The 19498-nt window shown below is 33.6% G+C and overlaps 1 protein-coding gene and 1 non-coding gene across 3 annotated transcripts in view; both read right to left on the minus strand.

Annotated features, from left to right (window-relative positions):
* The window catches only part of FSTL5 (follistatin like 5), a 685094-nt gene that overhangs the window by 205710 nt on the left and 459886 nt on the right, over positions 1 to 19498 (minus strand). For both annotated transcript variants that reach the window (XM_026008082.2, XM_026008081.2), the window contains exon 7: positions 18431 to 18597. In XM_026008082.2, the coding sequence (XP_025863867.1) occupies positions 18431 to 18597 (167 nt within the window). The remainder of the gene's footprint in view (positions 1 to 18430; positions 18598 to 19498) is intronic.
* On the minus strand, positions 1807 to 1913 carry LOC112926966 (U6 spliceosomal RNA). Its single transcript, XR_003236440.1, has one exon. It is a non-coding gene; the product is annotated as a U6 spliceosomal RNA (small nuclear RNA).

The raw sequence follows: 19498 nt of genomic DNA on the forward strand, positions 1-19498 counted from the left end.
ATTTCTCTTTAATTAAATTCACACAAGCTCTTAGGCAATTACACTTGCAAGAGAAATTTTTAAGTGATGAGAAAGATTACAGGGAGGGATGTATAAAAGTGAAATTTTCCAATACTGGTTACATACTATTGTACATGAGACAGACAGTGGGGAAGATAAATGCTTCTTCATAAAAGATACGATAGTTATTACTAATTAAGAAAATGCATTTGAAGCAATTACTAAAGAACAACAGCATTAACTCTATCCATATTTGAATTTTCCCTGTCTGCCAAATTGAAGTGCAGACCTCCACTCCATAATTGACTGCACTAAATTTGATCCTCTCCACTTTTTTATATTAATAGGACTTCATGCTAAGTTTTTAAAGCCTAAATGACTTCCAATTCTGAATTCCAGAGATAAGCGCTTTTATTTTGATATTTTAATTTTTCTCGTCATGTATGTATTTACATAGCTATAGCAATGCAATTTGTTTGCAAGATTGAAATTCAGGATATCTTTTTTTTTTTTTTAAAGATTTGATTTATTTATTCATGAGAGACAGAGACAGGCAGAGGCATAGGCACCGGGAGAAGCAGGCTCAGGCAAGGAGCCCGATGTGGGACTCGATCCCGGGACCTGAGCCAAAGGCAGATGCTCAACCACTGAGCCAGCCAGGCACCCCAAAATTCAGGATATCTTCTATATAATAATTTAGAGAATAGAGGGCATATAAATAACATTATGCGCACTTCCGATTTGATGGTTTTATAATGTAGTTTTATCATTCTTATATAGATGCTTATTAAAAATTGCTTTATATTACGAACAGAACTACAGATTTATAGCAGTGGGTATCCATTAGGGTTTTTTGTTTTGTTTTTTTTTCTTTTTTCTTTCCTTTTTTTAAAAAAATACTTATTTTTATTTTTTCCACATTGTTATTTACATTCCAGTTAGTTAACACAGTGTATTATTAGTTTCAAATGTACAATACAGTGATTCGACACTTTCGTATAACACCCAGTGTTCATCACAAGTACACTCCTTAACCTAGGCACCTGTTCTCCCATCCACCCACCCTCTCTGGCATATTTACTGTCTACAAAATTCAGTTGCAATCCTATGCAGACACCTGTTGCAGTCTAGATTGGAAAAAGCAGAGAAGCAGGTGTTGTGGTGAACAACATGAAAGTTGTTGCAGTTGGAGCCCAGTGGGGAAACACCAATCCTAACTCTGCTATGACTGTCAATAGCATGCAGTATTTTTCATTAATGAGAAAGCAGAATGAAATATCCATCATATGGAAATGATAGCCTTCAAAAAGTTCTCTTTAATCACATGCAAATTTTAGTCTTAATAAATTGACCTTTTTTCCATATTTACCAGTTTTTAATAGCAGTATTTCACAATTTTAGGAAGTGTGTTTTTATCAGGCACCTCTGTGCAAAATATTGACCCTCAGAAATCTTAATGGTTAATTATATTGAATTAATTTTTCATAATTCACCATATTTTTGTATCTATTACTACAGCACTAAAGGCATAAATAGTGTATAATCAGACAATTTTCCACATGATAACTTATCAAATTTTTTGGAGTATTAAAATGGAATTGACTAAAATAATATAGCACATCTATTCTATAGATACTAAAACATATAGAATTATATAGATATAGACTTTGGAATAGTTTTATGATGGCCACATATAACAAAATAACTCATTTTTAATTCAAATAAAATATACAAGGAAGATTAGATATGTCTTATACAGACAAAAAATAATATAACTTTGGAGACAATAAATCTAGCTTTTTTTTCATTTTTTTATTAAAGCTTTGTGTAATTGTGTGTCATACTTGCACCAAGGCCATGCTAATCTTCTCTGTATCATTCCAATTTAATTTTATGTACTGCCAAGCAAGTACCAAACCTGGCTTTTAATTCTGGCCTTACTTCTAGCTCTCTTTGTATGACTTTGGTAAAATCAGTCTCTTAGTCTCAGCTTCTCATATGTAAATGGGATGGGGGGAGAGAAGCACTTTTCCTTATTAAGTTTGAATATCATGATCCAATGAACCAATTTAATATAGCATGTTAGTACTGGGGATAGGCACTCAAAAATGTTAATTCTTCTAACATATTTTTATTTTACTGACTGGATTTGAAAATCCATAATCTCTATGTTTTGAGTTATGGAGACTATTTTAGTTGTGGGAAATTGTTAAAAAAAAAAAAACAAGTTGTACTTAAAATATCACTGAGACCTGATGAATCTAAAGGCTTTCTTAAGGTGGAAATGTTACAATATAATCAGAAATATGACCACAATGATAAAAACTGCTTAAAGGAAACACACAAATGGCAGCTCCATTTTTTCAAGTTATGCCTGAAGAAAAATTACTATATAAAACATAATTTCAAAGTATAATCATTTTACTTCCTCAGATTAACCAAAGATGAATGACAGCCATATTACCTTTAATGTGCAAAGAGATGCCAAAAAGGACATTGAAAACCACTTTAGTCCATTAAGGGTAACATTAAATCCCAATGAAATTTAAGTTTTAATTTTATAATGCATCTCAATCTGAAACCTTCATTTCTAATTAGCAATTTATTCCTTTGAACTTCCTATCAGGTTGGTGGTGCCAATCTTAAGCCCTCTATTACAATTTGTCACTTACTCATTTTGGATGTCAAAATTCATACTACTAAGGGACAACCATGTTACTCTGCTACCTGGGTGTACAAAAAAAAAAAAAGAAAAGAAAAGAAAAAAGTCACTGATCTCAATGACGAAGAAAGCTCTATGTCTTACTGACTGCTTAGCATATTCAACTCAATAGTATGTATTGGGAACTTCCTATGAAGATATCACTTTGGTTTTTCTTTGGTTATAAAATATGAATTAAGAAGCACCGCTAAGTGAGCAAGGACCTTAAGATATAGTGAGGGAGCTAAGGCAACATATATATAGATACATATTAGACAAAGGAGAAAGACATGATATCAATGAATCATTAGTAAAATCTAGCTTTGTTTTATTTCTGGAGATCAGTGACATTTAGGGTACATCCAGGCAGCAGAATGCTACGGTTGTCTAACATACGTCTCATACAAGGATTTTCTTCCTCTTTTCACCATTTTTCAAGTGGCTTGTGGGACTGCCATTTACATCTCTACTCCCGCTCTGTTTCCTATCCCAAGTTGCAGCAAACATTTCCAAACACATTTCAAGGAATGTACTATTCCATTTACAATGAATAGTAAAATTATGAGGTTATATAAAAGTCAATAAAGTTATAGGTAAATTACTAAAAATGCTCTTAATGAGGAGAGCAATCTTGAATACAAGAAAATGGGATTTTTTTTTTCAAGCTAACTAACATATAAGTTTTGCAAAAATTATTGAGGAGTCTGGCTCCTGGTCAAAAAATCTATGTGTGATCTTTCAGGTCTGACCACAGGCAGTTACAAAGGTTTGCCTGGCAGACCTTGTGAGAGAAAGTTGCCTTTCCCACACCAGACTCGGAGCACAGCTAATGCACTGCCATCGCTATAGAAAGTTATAGTTAAGAATCCAGGATCCCTTGGCCAGGATCCCTTGTATTACTAGCCCCAGCACCTCCTTTGGTTACCTTCCATCAAGAACCTACGTCAGAAGCACCTGTGACAGGCACCTCTGCTGAGAATGCTTTATGGGGAGAAGGGTGGGGAAGGGACTCGAAGACACATTTTTCTACTCTGGACCCAATGTTTAGTACTTTGCTATGCCTAGCCCTTACCCATCCTTCCCCTCCTCCACTGGAGTCCATGAAACTGCAGGGTCCTTTTGTTCAGCTTTTTTTTTGGGGGGGGGCGGCGTGAGGCAATTACTTTCATTTTGGCTAGCAATCCACCATGTCTGTGCTGATCCATCTGACCCTTGACTGGTGCCATTTCACGGAGAAAAATGAAACAGTGGGAGATTTGGCACTTTCTCTAACTTAGCCTCTTGCTTATATTTTTACACTAAGTGACTAAAGGCTTGGATGTTACTTTCATTTTGGCTTGTTCCATCAATCAGTTACTGTAACACCAGGAAGGCAGCAATCTCCAGCTCAAGTCAGGCCCTGAAGTTGTCTACCTTCTTTGAGTTAACCCTTTCTTGTCTGTAAAACTGGGATATTGATACCTTTCTCATCATAAGTATAAGAGATGATATAAGTAGATGTCTTAAGATAAAACTAAACTTAATTACAACAATCTCAAAACCATAATTGTAACTGGAAACTGGCAGGGTCTCCAAAGCAGTAAGTAACAGTGACTGAACATATGAATCATTTACACTTGGTTAAATTTTTATAAATATGAACAATAAATCTTGCATCCTCAAACTACATATGTTTTGTACTGGATGTCCGTAGATTACTTCAAAGTCATTATATTTATATATAAAATGTATTCTAATTCCAACAAGAAACCAACTCAGAAGATTCTTTCAATTTTACATGATACTAGGTACTATATAGTACTAACAGTACTACGCAAGAGTCACTAGGACCCAAAATTTTCCTAATTTGTTCCTGCTTTTCCCCTCATTTGTTGACAGAACATTGCTTCATATGCTCTTGTGAAAGAGGCCCCTCACTTGCTATCTATACCTGTTATATTAATAGGAATCTGACACAAAATGTCATCTTGTCTTTCCCCAACCTTTCTGTACCATATTTGCTCAGTAACAAACAAAGAAGCAAAACTTAAGCAAATGAATTCCTTACGGGCCATATTAATATTACCAGATGCACCCAGGCACTTTCAGTATTGATTTAGAGTCAAGAAAATTTCATTCCCCACTATTATCTTTATACTAAGAGTTACTATGGCAATGGAGTTGGTTGGTTCTATGCTTGCCAGATATTTTGTGTCCATTTCTACCTTCATAAAATGCCCTTATAATTGGAGTTTCTGGTTATTGTTTAGAATTATTCTGTTCCTCCTAATTCTTCAAGGCCAACGTCTGAACTTCTCTATCAATTTTTTTGTCCACTAATTCATAAACTTTTCTTCTATTAATAATTCATGTGACCCAAACACTAATTTGGTACTTGACGTTATGTTATTTCATTTATTTAACAATATAAGTATTATTCAAAGTGCCACACAGCCCTCTTAGGCATACACAATCACCACAGTGTTTTGACTAGACAACTTCAATAATAAAAACATAAGTATATATTAATTATTCACTTAAGAAGCATAGTTTTAAATTTGAACCGGTGCCTGAATAAACTTGGTAATTAAAGCAAAAACTTTTTTTTTCTATAATTTTGTTTATTTATTCATGAGAGACACAGAGAGACAGAGAGAGGCAGAGACATAGGCAGAGGAGAAGCAGGCTTCCCACAGGAAGCTCGATGCAGGATCGAGTCCCGATCCCAGGACCCCAGAATCACGACCTGAGCCAAAGGCAGATGCTCAACCACTGAGCCACCCATGTTTCCCTAAAGCAAACTGTATAAGAGATTTCAGCATATAATTTACACGGGAATTTAGGTATTTCCTTTAAGTCTTGGTTTATTCTTGAATTACTGTATCCTGATTTCTCATTTAAAGTTACCTCCAAAGAAAATTAAATAAATAAATAAAAATAAATAAAGTTACCTCCAATTTAGAAGTTTTAGTTGGTTCATATAAGATTTATTTTAGTGTGTGACCAGGTCAGAACAACACTCTGATTGCCATCCCACTGTACAAGAGTAACTACTTTTTTTGTTGTTGTTTTTTAGAGGAAAGCAGATTCAATGAAACACAGATGCAGTAGGATATTTAGAGATCCATGGGTGTTGTTTCAAAGTCTTGAAAACTGCTATTATTTAAAAGCTAATGAGATTTTTTTTCTAAGTAAATTACGAGACAGACTATATCTTTCTGTTAATGTAATTGTACTCTTTTGGGTATTCTTCACCAGACTGTAATTTGTATATTCTACTCTATGGATTTGTGTTAAGGAAAACATATTTCATGGAATATTAAGAGTCTAAAATAGAAAAAACATTTTCTTGACAATTAATTTTGTGTTTTTCAGTTAGAAGGTGAATATTACATTTTCTTATGAAACATTCATTAGTGTTATATATACTTCTAATTTATTTCAAAGTTGATTTTTCAGTTCTTTGATTAATAAAATATTCACATTAATAGGATAAGATCTTATTAGCAAATGAACAAGAATTAAAGTGAGGACAAAAGGAATGGGTAAATGTTCCTGTAAGGGGAAGAGAACTAGACCTTATTAAATTTTTACTATTTCTTGTGTTAGTTTAAAGACGTATATTTCATTTAATATAATTTTTCACAAATCTGTACGGTAAGTTGCTGGAATAGCTTTTATTTTCTTTAGAAATACAAAGGCTGTGATTTAGAGAGATTTCATGCCTAGCCGACATTTAATTACCAAGGAACTGACAGAGCAATAACTTCAGTGTTTCATGGGTGCATCTCTCTCTTGGGCCAGGGATTATGTTTAAGTCTCTAAATGTCTTAATACAGCAGAGGCAATTAAGTTCCTTCCACCCACTTCACAAAAAACTGTTTCTAAGACAGAATTTTATCACTAAATTGTAAAAATATTAGCTCCCTCTTTTATTCAGTTAAATTGCTAGAAATGAAAAGTACATTTTACCAATATAATCCTGCTGGAGTGTATAGGAACTGTAGATGCATGGAGGTTACAACACGGTTGAATATAACTTTAAAAGAGTTAAAGCACAATTCTAATAAAAATATAAAGTGAAGAGGAGCCAAAGGTTTATTTATCTCATTAATGGGGGAACCAGCAAGATGGTAAAGATAGCTTGCAGTCCATTTGAAGAGCAGATGTTTATAGAATTTGTGAAAGGCATACACATATAAATTTGTGATGTTTAACACAAAATTGGTTAATAATTATTTTGGAGTTATCTTTTCCATAGAATAGAAATCATTTGCATCTCTTTTGGACAACATATAATAAAACTTAACATGCATATTCACAGAGTCTGTGTCCTAATAAGTAGTTAATGGACAAATGTACATCCCTAGTGAATTGAATAATCCTTGGGTGGGAGTATTACTCCAAAGTTCAATAACATCTTGAAAAATATGTCATTATCACTTATCTTTGTAACATACAGTGTCCTAAGCAATTGACTCTAAAGCATTAGGCAGAAGATGGCCCTTTGAAGGAACAAAAAAAAAAAAGATTTTACAATTTCTTTTCTTTTTGATTAATCACTTCCAATAGTCTCCTTAACTTTCCCTCTCTAAAACATTGAGTACTCAGAAGAATAATGTTGATAGCATACATGAATACTGTTAGAAGACAGAGATATCTATGATACTATTTTTTTATTTTATATTATGTAACCTTATGTGTTCTTGCACAAAAGGAGAAAGATAAAGAAAATAAGAATCAACAGTGACTGTTAAAGCCATGTTGTCTTTCTATATTAAACAATCTCCACCTAGTATGCCTTAAATTATACAAGAAGATTTTGATTTTGAACCCTATGATTGTCGGTGGCTGTGAAGCAATTATACCTAGAATTTTCCCTCAGTTTTTTAAAAATGTGTAGCAATAGATAGCTCTTACAAACTGGGCGTTATTTAAAAGGTTAGGAAGAAGTTAGCTATAATTAGAGGGCAATGAAAAGTCTACTGTGAAATGAATAGTATGTACTTTAGGAGGTCTGTAAGATCAATTGGCATAAGTTATATATATTTTAAGTGGTGCTCACTATTCTCCTTTGATACAAAACTGAAAAGTTGCTTAAAACTTTGTAGATGTATTATTTGTTTACAGTTCTATCTGCAAATATCGACCAAGTTGCATGGAGAAAGATAAGCTGTAAAGAAAACCAAATTATTATTGAAACTATGCAGCTAAAAATCAAGTTAAACATCATCTTGTGTATGGGTATAAGTATGCAGGTTTCCCTTATGCTGAGAAATAAGTTAATATATTTTTTAAAAAATTGAAAATGTCAATGCTTGGCAAACATTAAGTATCCAACCATTTGTATCATTTTGTTATATGTTATAAACATAAATGCACACCTTTATAATCAAATGCAAAAAGCTTGGGTTTATTTAATATATTCAAACCCTTTATCAATATATTAATAATTTGGAGCCCTTTATTAATCTATTGTCTTTGCTTACCCTTGTACATAACCAGGGACTTGCACTCCATTAAATACCACATGCTATCTCAAGCCTCCTGTACTTTTTCCTAAGAAAAGCCTGCCACTCCTGCATTTAGCTCTCGACTCCACTGCAGAACTAGCATATTCTTAGACATCTTCTGTGACTCTGCAACTTAAATCTGACTTTGTTTTTCTATTCTTTATACATTTGCATATAAAAGAAACAAATATATATAGATAGCCACAAACAAGATTTTTCAACTTTATCATGGTGTGAAAACTATACAAATTTGTAGACAGTGTACTTCGAATTTTAATTTTGATATATGTTCCTGGGCGAGCACTGTGTGCTACTAATACTCTCTGGCAATGCTGAGCAGCAGCAGTGGGCCAGAGCTCCCAATCAAGCATGGGATCATGAGGACAAATCCATATACTTAAAACTCATTCTGTACCCATACAGTCATTTTGTTTTTCACTTTCAGTGCCATATTCATTAAGTTACAGTGGAAGTTCACCACTTTGTTTTCAAATAAGCTTTACGTTAGATGAATTTGCCTATCTGTAGTCTACTGTAAGTGTTCGGAGCACATTACGGTAGGCTGGGCTAAGTTAAGCTGCTCAGTAGGTGATAGGTATTAAATGCATCTTCCACTTAAGGTATTTTCAACTTACAATGGATATAACCCCTTCATTAGTTGAGGAGGATCTTTATTTATGAAGCTTTTATACTGCATTGTTAAATGTAATGCAGTTATATTCTTTTTTGATTCCTTCAATCTGTGAGATTTTGAAGACTGGAATTGATGTCTCTTACAGGTATATCCTCAGCATTTAACTGAATGCCTGAGAAGTGTACTAGTTTAATCAATATTTGTTGAATATATAAAGACTAAACAATGAACAAATATGTGTTGCCCCTCATCTTTTTCCCTCCCCCTTATTGCATATGATAGGAGATTAAATTGAAACTGCAGTAAAAAATCAATATGCTTAATGAGAAATGTTATTAAAGAAATGGAATCCAGAAATTATTGAACTCTGTTAGGCTTCAATGATTGACTGCTAATAAACATAGGTTGATTGATAACCCTGCATGTGACTACAGTAAGTAAAGTCTCTAGCAAGATGTTACACTATACAAATAAACTCAATAATGCATAATTGTGAATATTAGAAATATCACCATGTCATTGGTCATTTGCACATTTAATTTTATTATCTCCTATGTGTCAGTACAGTACTAAACTCATATCCCAAGGTTGAATATGTAAAGGTCCTTGAGCTCCCAGTTCTAGTCTAGAGAAAAAAATCAAGAATGTTAATAGTTTTATTATGATGCAACATGTATGATAATTACTAGACAACGAACTTAAAAACGAGTCAAATTTAGGGGTAAGAAATATTTATTTGTTTGTAAAAAGTGCACTGGATTTAGGTAAATTAAAAAGACAAGGGAAGATTTTCCAGTAGAGAGATGTGTTTGAGAATGGAAATAATAGCACAGCTTAATAGTCAGAAAGCGTTAGTGTTTTGGAGGTTTGTAGGAAAGAATGAATATGTATGAATAGTATGAGGAATTAATAAGAAAAATAGCCTTCCAGAATAAGCTAAATAATTTGAATATTTTTCTTTTCTTCATGCAAGCCACAAGCAGCCATTAAAGGGTTTTGAAGAGGAATGCAAAATGACAAAATATAAATTTTATGTCGATCTGTCTGCCTGTAATATGAAGTGTAGGTTTAAGCTGGAGGGGCAGTCTTAGTAGGAAAGGATCAAGTTTGAAGGTGAGAAATGATAAGAGCTGAAACTATGAGATGACAGAAGAGATTTAAGAAAAATTTTTTAAAAAGTTAAATTCACAAGTTTCGTAATATTAGATCTGACGGACAAATTGAGAGAGAACATTAGCAGGACTCAGTTTTCTGGCCAAGTTTACATGGAATAGGAAACACTGCAAATGTTGCAGATTTGGGGATAAAGATAATTGGTTTGGATTTTGATGTGGAACAAAGGCAAAAGAAAAATTAAATTTCCTTACTATCTACAGCCCATTGACAAGTACTCGAAACTCACAGAATGATGTTCCTCCAGGAACTCAGCTGCCTCCATGTTACTACTTCACTGAGGGCAAGAGAGCAATCTTAGCCCAATCCCCAGGACCCCGTTAATTCTATTTAATATATAAAAAATTCCTTTTTTCTCTAGCCCCCAAGATATATACTGGCAATCATCGCCCAAACACATGGCCCATAGATATACATCTGAAAGGTCACATGACTCAAGTTTTATTAGACAGTGATAAATGACCTTTCCCCAACAATAGCTAGCCCCATCAAGGTCCTGGAAATCCTGCTTCCAAAATTCTTTAGACTTACACTATGCCTAACCTCCTCCCAAGTTAAAGGAGATAATGGGCCACACCTCATGACCCCTGTGCAGCTCTTTGCCCAGAGGTCCAGTCCCCATGCTTTAATAAAATCATCTTTTTGCACCAAAGACATCTGAAGAATTCTTTCTTGGTCCTTGGCTCTGAAACTCATCTTTCCTACATCAGATTTCACACATTAAAATAAAAAAAAAAAAGAAAGAAAAGAAGAGAAAACTTAAATAGAATTATAACTTAGAATGTATTAGCTTAAATACAGTAGTTGAAGCCATGAGTTCAGAGATATAATAATGAAAATGTTTCATCAATTTAATAATCTATCTATATTTAGCAATGGTTCTTATAAAAAGAGAACGTCATAGTAAAGTCATGTTTCCATAGTAATATTCTTCATAAACTTATTAAAATAACAACATCCATCATAACTTTGAAACTGTACCTGAAATTTTAAAACTAAAAAAATAACATACATTACCAGGTACTCAATAAATTAGCATGGGAGTATTTCATTCACCTATCCACACATGAATATTTTCATATTGTTATTTGCAAGAATAAGTTCCTAAAGAATAAGGCCAAAGGCATTTAATAATATTTTTAAATTTTTTATTTTAATACTTTCTGAAGAAATGAATAGTACTATGCAGTGTTCCAGAATATTAGCAGAACAATGTAATTTAGAATAAAATTCACTTTAAAGAAGTATGTTCTTAGGCAATGTTTATGATCATGTGCAATTTCACCAATTAAAAACCCATATAGGTGGAAAATGAATGTATGTTGCATGTTTGCCATTTGTGGAAGAAATCCAACATCTTTAGCCTGGCCAATATTCCTAGCTTTCTTTGGCTTGGAAGATTTCAAATCATAAATAGTTTCTAATTCCCCTTGGATTTTAAGTCACAATGGCCTCAGGTTTTTATTCAAAATAAATTAGAGACAAAAACTACATGGTGAATGATGTATTATACTACAAACATTAAACGTCTACATTTTTTAGTTAAGGAGAAATAAGAAATGGATTGTTTATAGTCTAGAGAAGAAAAAAGTCGATAACTTCCTTTTTAATAACTAGTGTTGATGTTATACTCTAATATGTCCCATATTAAAATACAAAAATAGAGCTTTCTAAAAAGTTAAAATGAAAACTTGCTAATTAAATTGTTTTTATTGGTGATACATACTTTGGGTTCTGTTATCAATGAATAGCCTAAAGGGTAAAAATACCCCTTTTGTTTATATGAGATCTCTAAAATTCATAGGCTTAAGGGGAAAAGTTATATCTTCACACTGCTGTAAGTATTAAAACTGAATAACAGAGTCAGAATTCTCTTCTACTAAAAATAATTTCTTTTAGTCTCTGTGAGCTAAGTATGACTTGGGGATTTTACTTCTAAATTTGAAGTTTAGTAACATATTCTGAAACATTTTATTTTTCATCAGTATATGGTATAGTATCCCATATTAAGCATTTAATGCCTTTAAAAATCTGGACATAATAAAATAAAATTAACAATAAAATAAAATTTTATGGGGTGCCTGGGTGGCTCAGGGGTTGAGAGTCTGCCTTTGGCTCAGGGTGTGATCCCAGCGTCCTGGGATCAAGTCCCACATCGGGCTCCCTCTGCCTCTCTCTCTCTCTCTGTCTGTCATGAATAAATAAAATCTTTAAAAATAAAATAAAATTGTATTAAATTTTTTAATTTTGATAAAATCGTATTACTATGCTGTGCTATGTTATCTCCCAGTGTTAGTTTTGCCAGCTATGTACTAGGAAATTGAGCATTAAATAAACGAAAACTAATACGCAAGCTGCCACACATGCAATTGGATTCTGATTTGAATTAAAGTGATTATTTCAATCTGTTTACTTTCCGTGAGTGATGTATCATTTTTCAATGGAACACTTTGTTTTAAATGGATGTTAACTGTACATGGTGAGAATTGTTTCGAATAAGCTGTAGGGATAGAACCATCTTCAGAATGATCTGGGAAAAAATCATCAGACTGAATACAAAATAAATAAATAAAACTTAGTAGAATATTTAAGGAGAAGCCTGTAAAAGCAAAATAAAACAATCAGAGAAGTAAATTGAAGCCTGATGAAACTACCAAAGGAACAAAGTTGGTGAGCAGAGCTGCTCAGATTTGAATTCAGATGGATAATCACGTTTGATGAATGCCGAAAAACAAAACAAACAAGAGTATAAAGAAAAAAGTTAGAACATCTTCCATCCTCTTAGACGGACATAGATAGAGGAGTAGAGATTGCTCTCCTGTTCCTCTTTGGTAACAGAAGAGCTGTATGCCTGGCTAAACGATGGTATTTACCAGTCTCCTTGGTACAGTTATTGCTGTTATTGCTCATCACTGACCCATAAACAGATGCGGGACTTCCAGGAAAAAGATCTTTTATCTTTTACTTGCTTTGTACTGCTGTGAGCCTGGACTATAGAATGCTGGAATATAGATCAGTGGCTGGAGCTCCAACAGCCCTCTTGATCCCTGAGATGACCTTTAAGATAAAAGTCATACTCTTGGAATGTCAGAAAGAAGATAGAAGATGGAGGTCCTGATGCTTCATGGAGCAAGCATGCCAGCTACGGAAAGGGGGATTTTATGAAAGAATAAACTCCCGTGCATTTAATCCACTATTATTCCTAGTCTCTTCTCAGTGTGAGACACAATTACTAACAGGTTAGATAGATGTAAAAGAAACAAAAATCACAGAATAAATGCAAAGATGGAAAAATAATATCTACAAAGCAAATGTATTAAATTCGCTTTCAACAGTTCAAACTCTTAGTATCAGTGATGTAAGCCATAGTATCATTTATAAGAAAAGCTTTATGCAGTATTTAAGACAATTTGAGTTTCATGTAAAGAGAATGCCAGACATAGCAAATAAAATGCAGCACCTAATTACAGTCGAATTTCAGACAGATAAGAATGATTCTGGTGTAAGTATATACCGTGCAACATTTGGGACATACCTATTGTAAAAAATATATATATTTATTGTATATCTGAAATTCAAATGTTTCTATGAGTTTTGCATTTTAATTAGCAAGTCTACCTTTAAAGTTGTTGAAAGTCATAATATAAATTAAAGCAAGTTATTTCAAAATAGTGTTTTCATAGGGCTTTATGCTTGTTATTAAGCATGACCAACAATGCCATATCACTAATAGTGATAAAATAAATAAATTATATTTTATCTTCAACTTGGTATGCGTCATTGAATTTTATGACAATCCCTCCTTTCATAGATGAAGAGACTGCAACTTAAACTGGTTCAATCAATCCATTGAGATTGCATAGCAAGTAAGTGGCAAAACTAGGACTGGAATCTAGGAACCAGCTTGAGAGAAGGAGAAGTAAGGTCAACAGGAGAGTCATGCTCTAAACCTCATTGCTGCTCATCTGCATCCCCTGGTCATAGCTCATCAGACCAACATGACAATAATACCAGAATTGTAGTATGTGTGCCAAGTTCCACTAAAAATAGAACGACGAAAGTAAACCAATTCTCTATTGCAGGAATTTAGGCAGAAAGAGGATTGAGGACACATATAGAAAGAAAAATATATGAATATATAGTAGCTGAGTGAATTTAATAGCATATCTTTAGAGCAGGGATTAATACAAGATTGCTAATAGAAAATTAAGTCAGCATTGTTCCTAAAGCTGCATTGAATAGAAAAAAAAGAAAAATCTTCCAGCTTAGGAAACCATAACTTACAAATCTGGTGAGGGCCTTTTCTGTTGTCCCTAAACTCTTTTATTACCACAGGTGTTCTAACATTGAATTCCTGTTGTTCTAGGCAGGTTGAGTGTTTCTGTGCTGTTGAAACATATATTAGAAGAAAGAGAAAGAAGCAGGAGGAAGCGTCGGGAGGAGGAGGACAAGAGAGAAGAAAAGGCAAAGAGTCTAGTTTAACTGAACATTTACAATATGACTCATAGAGTGTTACCCATTTTAAAATGCTTTATCTCATTACTTCTCATGCAAAAATGAGTTCATTCTACTATTATCTTCAATTTGCAGATAAAGAAGCTGGGCATAAGCAGGTTAAATACCTTGAGGACACATCAGTCCCAAGAGACTATATGTTAATTAGAAACCAGCCCATTTTGCAAATCATCCTTGTCACTGCCTCCAGTAATTGAGTACGGCTCTTTTATTCACTTGGTGCAAGACAGAAGACAAGTCAAATGAAAGGCTTCTAACATCAAGTGGATATCAATTAGTCCCACCCATAATAACAGAGAATATAAAACTTATTAGTAATTATTTGGGGCCAAATTATTTGGGATACATTTTGCAAAGGGTAGCAGAAAATGACAGATCATCCCACTTCCATACAGTGGTTAAGTTCAAGAATGAGAGTCAATAATGTATATAAACATTCCAACTGGGGGATGACTTGGTGGCTCAGTGGTTGAGCATCTGCCTTTGGCTCAGACAGTGTTCCCAGGGTCGTGGGATCCAGTCCCACATCAGTCTCCCTCCAAGGAGCCTGCTTCTCCCTCTGCCTATGTCTCTGTCTCTCTCTCTCTCTCTCTCTCTGCACCCTTCATGAATAAATAAATAAAATCTTTAAAAAAATAAACATACCAACTGTACCACTTATTAGCTCAACAACCTTGGGTGAATAACTGTCTTGGCATAAATCCCCACAAATGTAAATGAGGGTAAGATTTTCTGCACCACCTCCCCCCCCCAAAAAAAAAATTCCCTGCTTCATGGAGTTGTCTTTAGGGCTAATAAGATAATAAAGTAGTGACATAATGAGAATTAATATGAATCTATCCTACTAAATAAATAAAATTATAGATGCAATGCATGGAAGAGAAATTAAAAACGTACTCACAGGATTTCTTCTGCAGTTAAGAATGGGAATTAGTGGATATAAAAAAAGGAGCCATTATTAAGCTTTTAAAAAATATATCTATATTATTGTAATCTTTTGTAGTCAGAAAGAATTTATATATTGCCCAGGTAAATATGTATTAAATCCTACCTAATATATATTAAAGAATCAGAAATAATATTGAAAATTGTCATCAATTTCTTTTGACAGAAAAAGCACTTACGATTTTAACCTTACATAATTTAATGGGAATTAAGCTCACTTTTGTGGGAATAAATATATACTCATTGGGTATAACATTGACTCATATCTGGAAGTTTTGAAAGTTCTTTTTGCTTATAAACAAAGGATGTATTTTATAAGAGTAAGGTCATCTTGATCTTTCAAGACATCCAAAATCTATATCTAATGATGAAACGTACATTTTAAGAAGATACAATTATAGATGTTTCTTAATTTATTAATATGTTAGGATAATTTAATAATTTAATTTAATAATAATTTAATATAAAATTATTTAGACAACATTCTTGGGGCAAATAATAGAACCCATTCCAGCTAGTTTTAAGCAGGAATGCCATTTAAGGAAGCTATTAAGAAAGTCATAAGATATCCAGAACTGAGTGTCATCCTTAGGGAATGAAAAGGCAGGGAAAAAAAGCACAGGCCTCATGTTGAGACTGACCCATGAAGTTCCAACTGAAGCTGAACACTGACCAACTCTAGAATTTTTATCGCTGACGTCCTTGCAAGTAGGATCTGCTGCCACAGCACTCACCAGGTAGGAGGGAGGGGAGAGGGAATTCTGTAAAGCACCTGCAATTCCCTGTTCTTGCTACAGAATGAAACCTTGTTCAGCAGCGTCTTTGTTGCAGCCTTATTCACATATCTGCTCCCTAACTGTGAAGGAGGCTAATTAAGGTAGCTAAGTTTCGGGCTTGGAAAAGCAAAGAACCAAAGCACTGCCAAAATATTTGCAGGGTTGTTCAAAAGATGTTGAATAATTAGATGACACATAAGATGTTCACTAGAGACAGTATTGACTCTTTCTCTTTCTCTGAATATATATATACATATATATATATAACAAACTATGTAGTTAATACTAGGTTATTATATAATAAATATATATACTATAACATATAGTTGATTATATAATCATTTAATATATTTAATGCAGTTAATATAAAAATTATGTGGTTAGTTTATTAACTAATAAACTCTGTATACAGGTGGATAGATACCGATAAATAGTTCATTTACATGATGAATATTATAGCAGACTTTAAGCAGGAATAAGTATAAAACAAAACATGGTAAGTAATATTTTATTAAACTAAACTGTTTATTTCACACTTTAGTTACATTGGTAAAGGCATTTAAATGAAAACACCGTAATATATTGGGAAATTGAATAAATATCCCTTTCAAATATATCTCTGCAGTTTTGTTTGGAAGGCTGGTAGCTTGTTATATGTACATTATGGGTTATGAATGTTTATCCAACTTATTTAACTATGACTTGTAATGAAATGGAAACTTTCTAAATCTTAAAGATGTTTTTAAAATTCTCAAAATGTATCTGTTCTGTGCATGTAACCAAAGTAACTTTATCCAATACAAATCAATTTACTGATGCCAGAATTTATCTAATACTTACTTACAAATTTTTTGGACACCTAATTTATCTATAATAATTTCCTTAGAAATTTCAAGTTTCTAGAACAGAATCAGAAGTTAGGAAGTAAACAAAATAATTTGCAAGATACATGCACAAGAATGAGCTCATTTTTTACAATTTTTCCACAGAATATTACTCATAACATATACTTCCTTATTGAAACAACTCAAATGAGATTTTTTGAGGTATTCAAACCACAGCACCATAGAATACATGGGCCTCTGGATATCACAGTGGAAAACTTGATAGGAGGAACGAAGATAGAAAAAGATAAAATGTAGACGTAACAACATATAAGCAAGCCCAAGGTGGCTTTATCTAAGGCTGTATCTCTCAAAGATTATTGAATGCTGCTGAGATTATAGCTATTTTAATGCACAGTGTTTTTGATAGCATAAGAATTAAATAATCATACTCCATATACTCTGAAGAAATTTCGATGTAAGCAAATTTAGACAAAAATGTTAAATAAAAAAATTAAAATTGGAAAGCTTATGTTTTGAATCATTTGAGGCCATGAAACAAGAATATTAGTAAGATGTAATACATAGGAATGACTCTCTCGGATCTGTGTTTTAGGGGTTCTTTACGAAGCAACAAAGAATGAGCAAATAGGTGCTGGCTTTTCTGAGCAATAATAATTAAAAAATGAAAATTTATATGTATAGAGAACATAAATTCCCAAATCACCAAGACAACGGATTATCCTATGTCATTTCCATGGGCATCCCATAACAAACGAGCTTTACCTCTTTTCATCATCTAGGATGATATATACTTTTTAACCCTCAACTCAGATCACATAGCACAGAAGGAACAGATAATAACCTGTTTGTTTCCTTTTCAAAGCCATACTCTTTCACACTGGTTTCAAATGAGAGTCCGAATCTCTAAGAGTGAACGTGAGTAGAGAAATTTATTCCCATTTCATTCTAGGAAAATAAATCATTTATTGCTTAATATTCATTATTTCTAATACCTTATAAAGTGTTTGAAGCAAAAACTGCCTTTACCCCATCTAACACCTCACAAGCTATAGGCTTTTGCTCAACCACACCTGCAAATACGTAAGGCTTGATTGTTGGTAACTGTAGAAATTCTGACAGTCAGACAGCATTGGTTTAAGCTACTCTGATCCCACTAGCACAGTGCCCCATCGCCATACCTACACCAGTGATTAGGATCATTTCAAACGACCTATCGAGCACACAATGCTCCAATATTCTCTCCTACTCTTCATCCAACATTCATTAAGCTCCTCAGGTTTCACCAAGTCAGGAGCCCATCATGTGAAATAGGCAAATCAGAAAGCAACATCTGTTGATGTACTCACATTGATGTCTTCCAAATCTAAATTATTTAGAATAATATTGTTCCTTTTCCAGATGATGGGGGGTCTCAGTGCCCCCTGAATGGCACAGCTCAGGACAGCACTTTGTCCCACAGTTGCCGCTGTGATGCTCAGTTTCTGATCTTCAGGCAGACTCAACTGGATAACCTCTGCAAAGATAAAGTGTCAGTAATGTTGATGAGCATGTCGTTTTATAAGGTTAATTAGTATAAAGTTTCTGAATACTAGTCATTAAGGCTTTTAGTTTGAATAAAATGGAAAAAAGCTTGTGATGAAATGAAGAAAAAAAAAAGAATAAATTGTTTCCAATAAAAGGTCAGAATGACATTTCAATTTAATTGATTGACAAGCGTCCTCATGAGGCAAAGAACTATTAAACATGAAATGAATATCAGAAGTAGAGTTATAATAAGCCTGGCAGATTGCACCCAAAAGAGGGATAAATTATTTAACTGCCAAATCGACATGTAGTGTGTCATCGGCATTGAAATAAAAATGATGTTGTTTATTCACTGATAGATTTATATTGTAGGTGAGGTGAGATCATTGCTGGCTGGCTTCGGAGAGCGCTAGCAGAGCTGAATGGGTAAAATGCATCATTATGCTGGGAAACATAAATTGACTCTAAAGGGATAAGATTTATTTGGGAAGTTGAAGGAAGAGAAGCTGAGGTTCACCAAGCAAACAACAATTTAAGCGAAACTCTGTCAGCGGCCTTTATAAACCAGACGATGTTGGCACAGTACAGTTGCTTCCTTATCCTTAACTTTTAAAATTAAGTACAATATTGTTAACTATTCAACACATTTCTCCTAATAAGTACGCTGAGCCAGAAAATATGATTCGTAACCTGGATCTGGCTCTCCTTTTCCTGTTTTCAGATAATCTTTACCAATTACAGGGATTAACAAATCTGGCATCGTGGATTATCCTGAGAGATGACTAGATAATCCGACCAGTTCTGGGGCATGTGACAGCTGCCCATCACTTCTCCTCAGTGGACGTTCACAGGCATTAACTTTTCTACCCTGACTGGGGTTGGCATTTTGA

This window comes from Vulpes vulpes, chromosome 10 (assembly GCF_048418805.1).
Source record: "Vulpes vulpes isolate BD-2025 chromosome 10, VulVul3, whole genome shotgun sequence".
Taxonomy (NCBI): Eukaryota; Metazoa; Chordata; class Mammalia; order Carnivora; family Canidae; genus Vulpes; species Vulpes vulpes.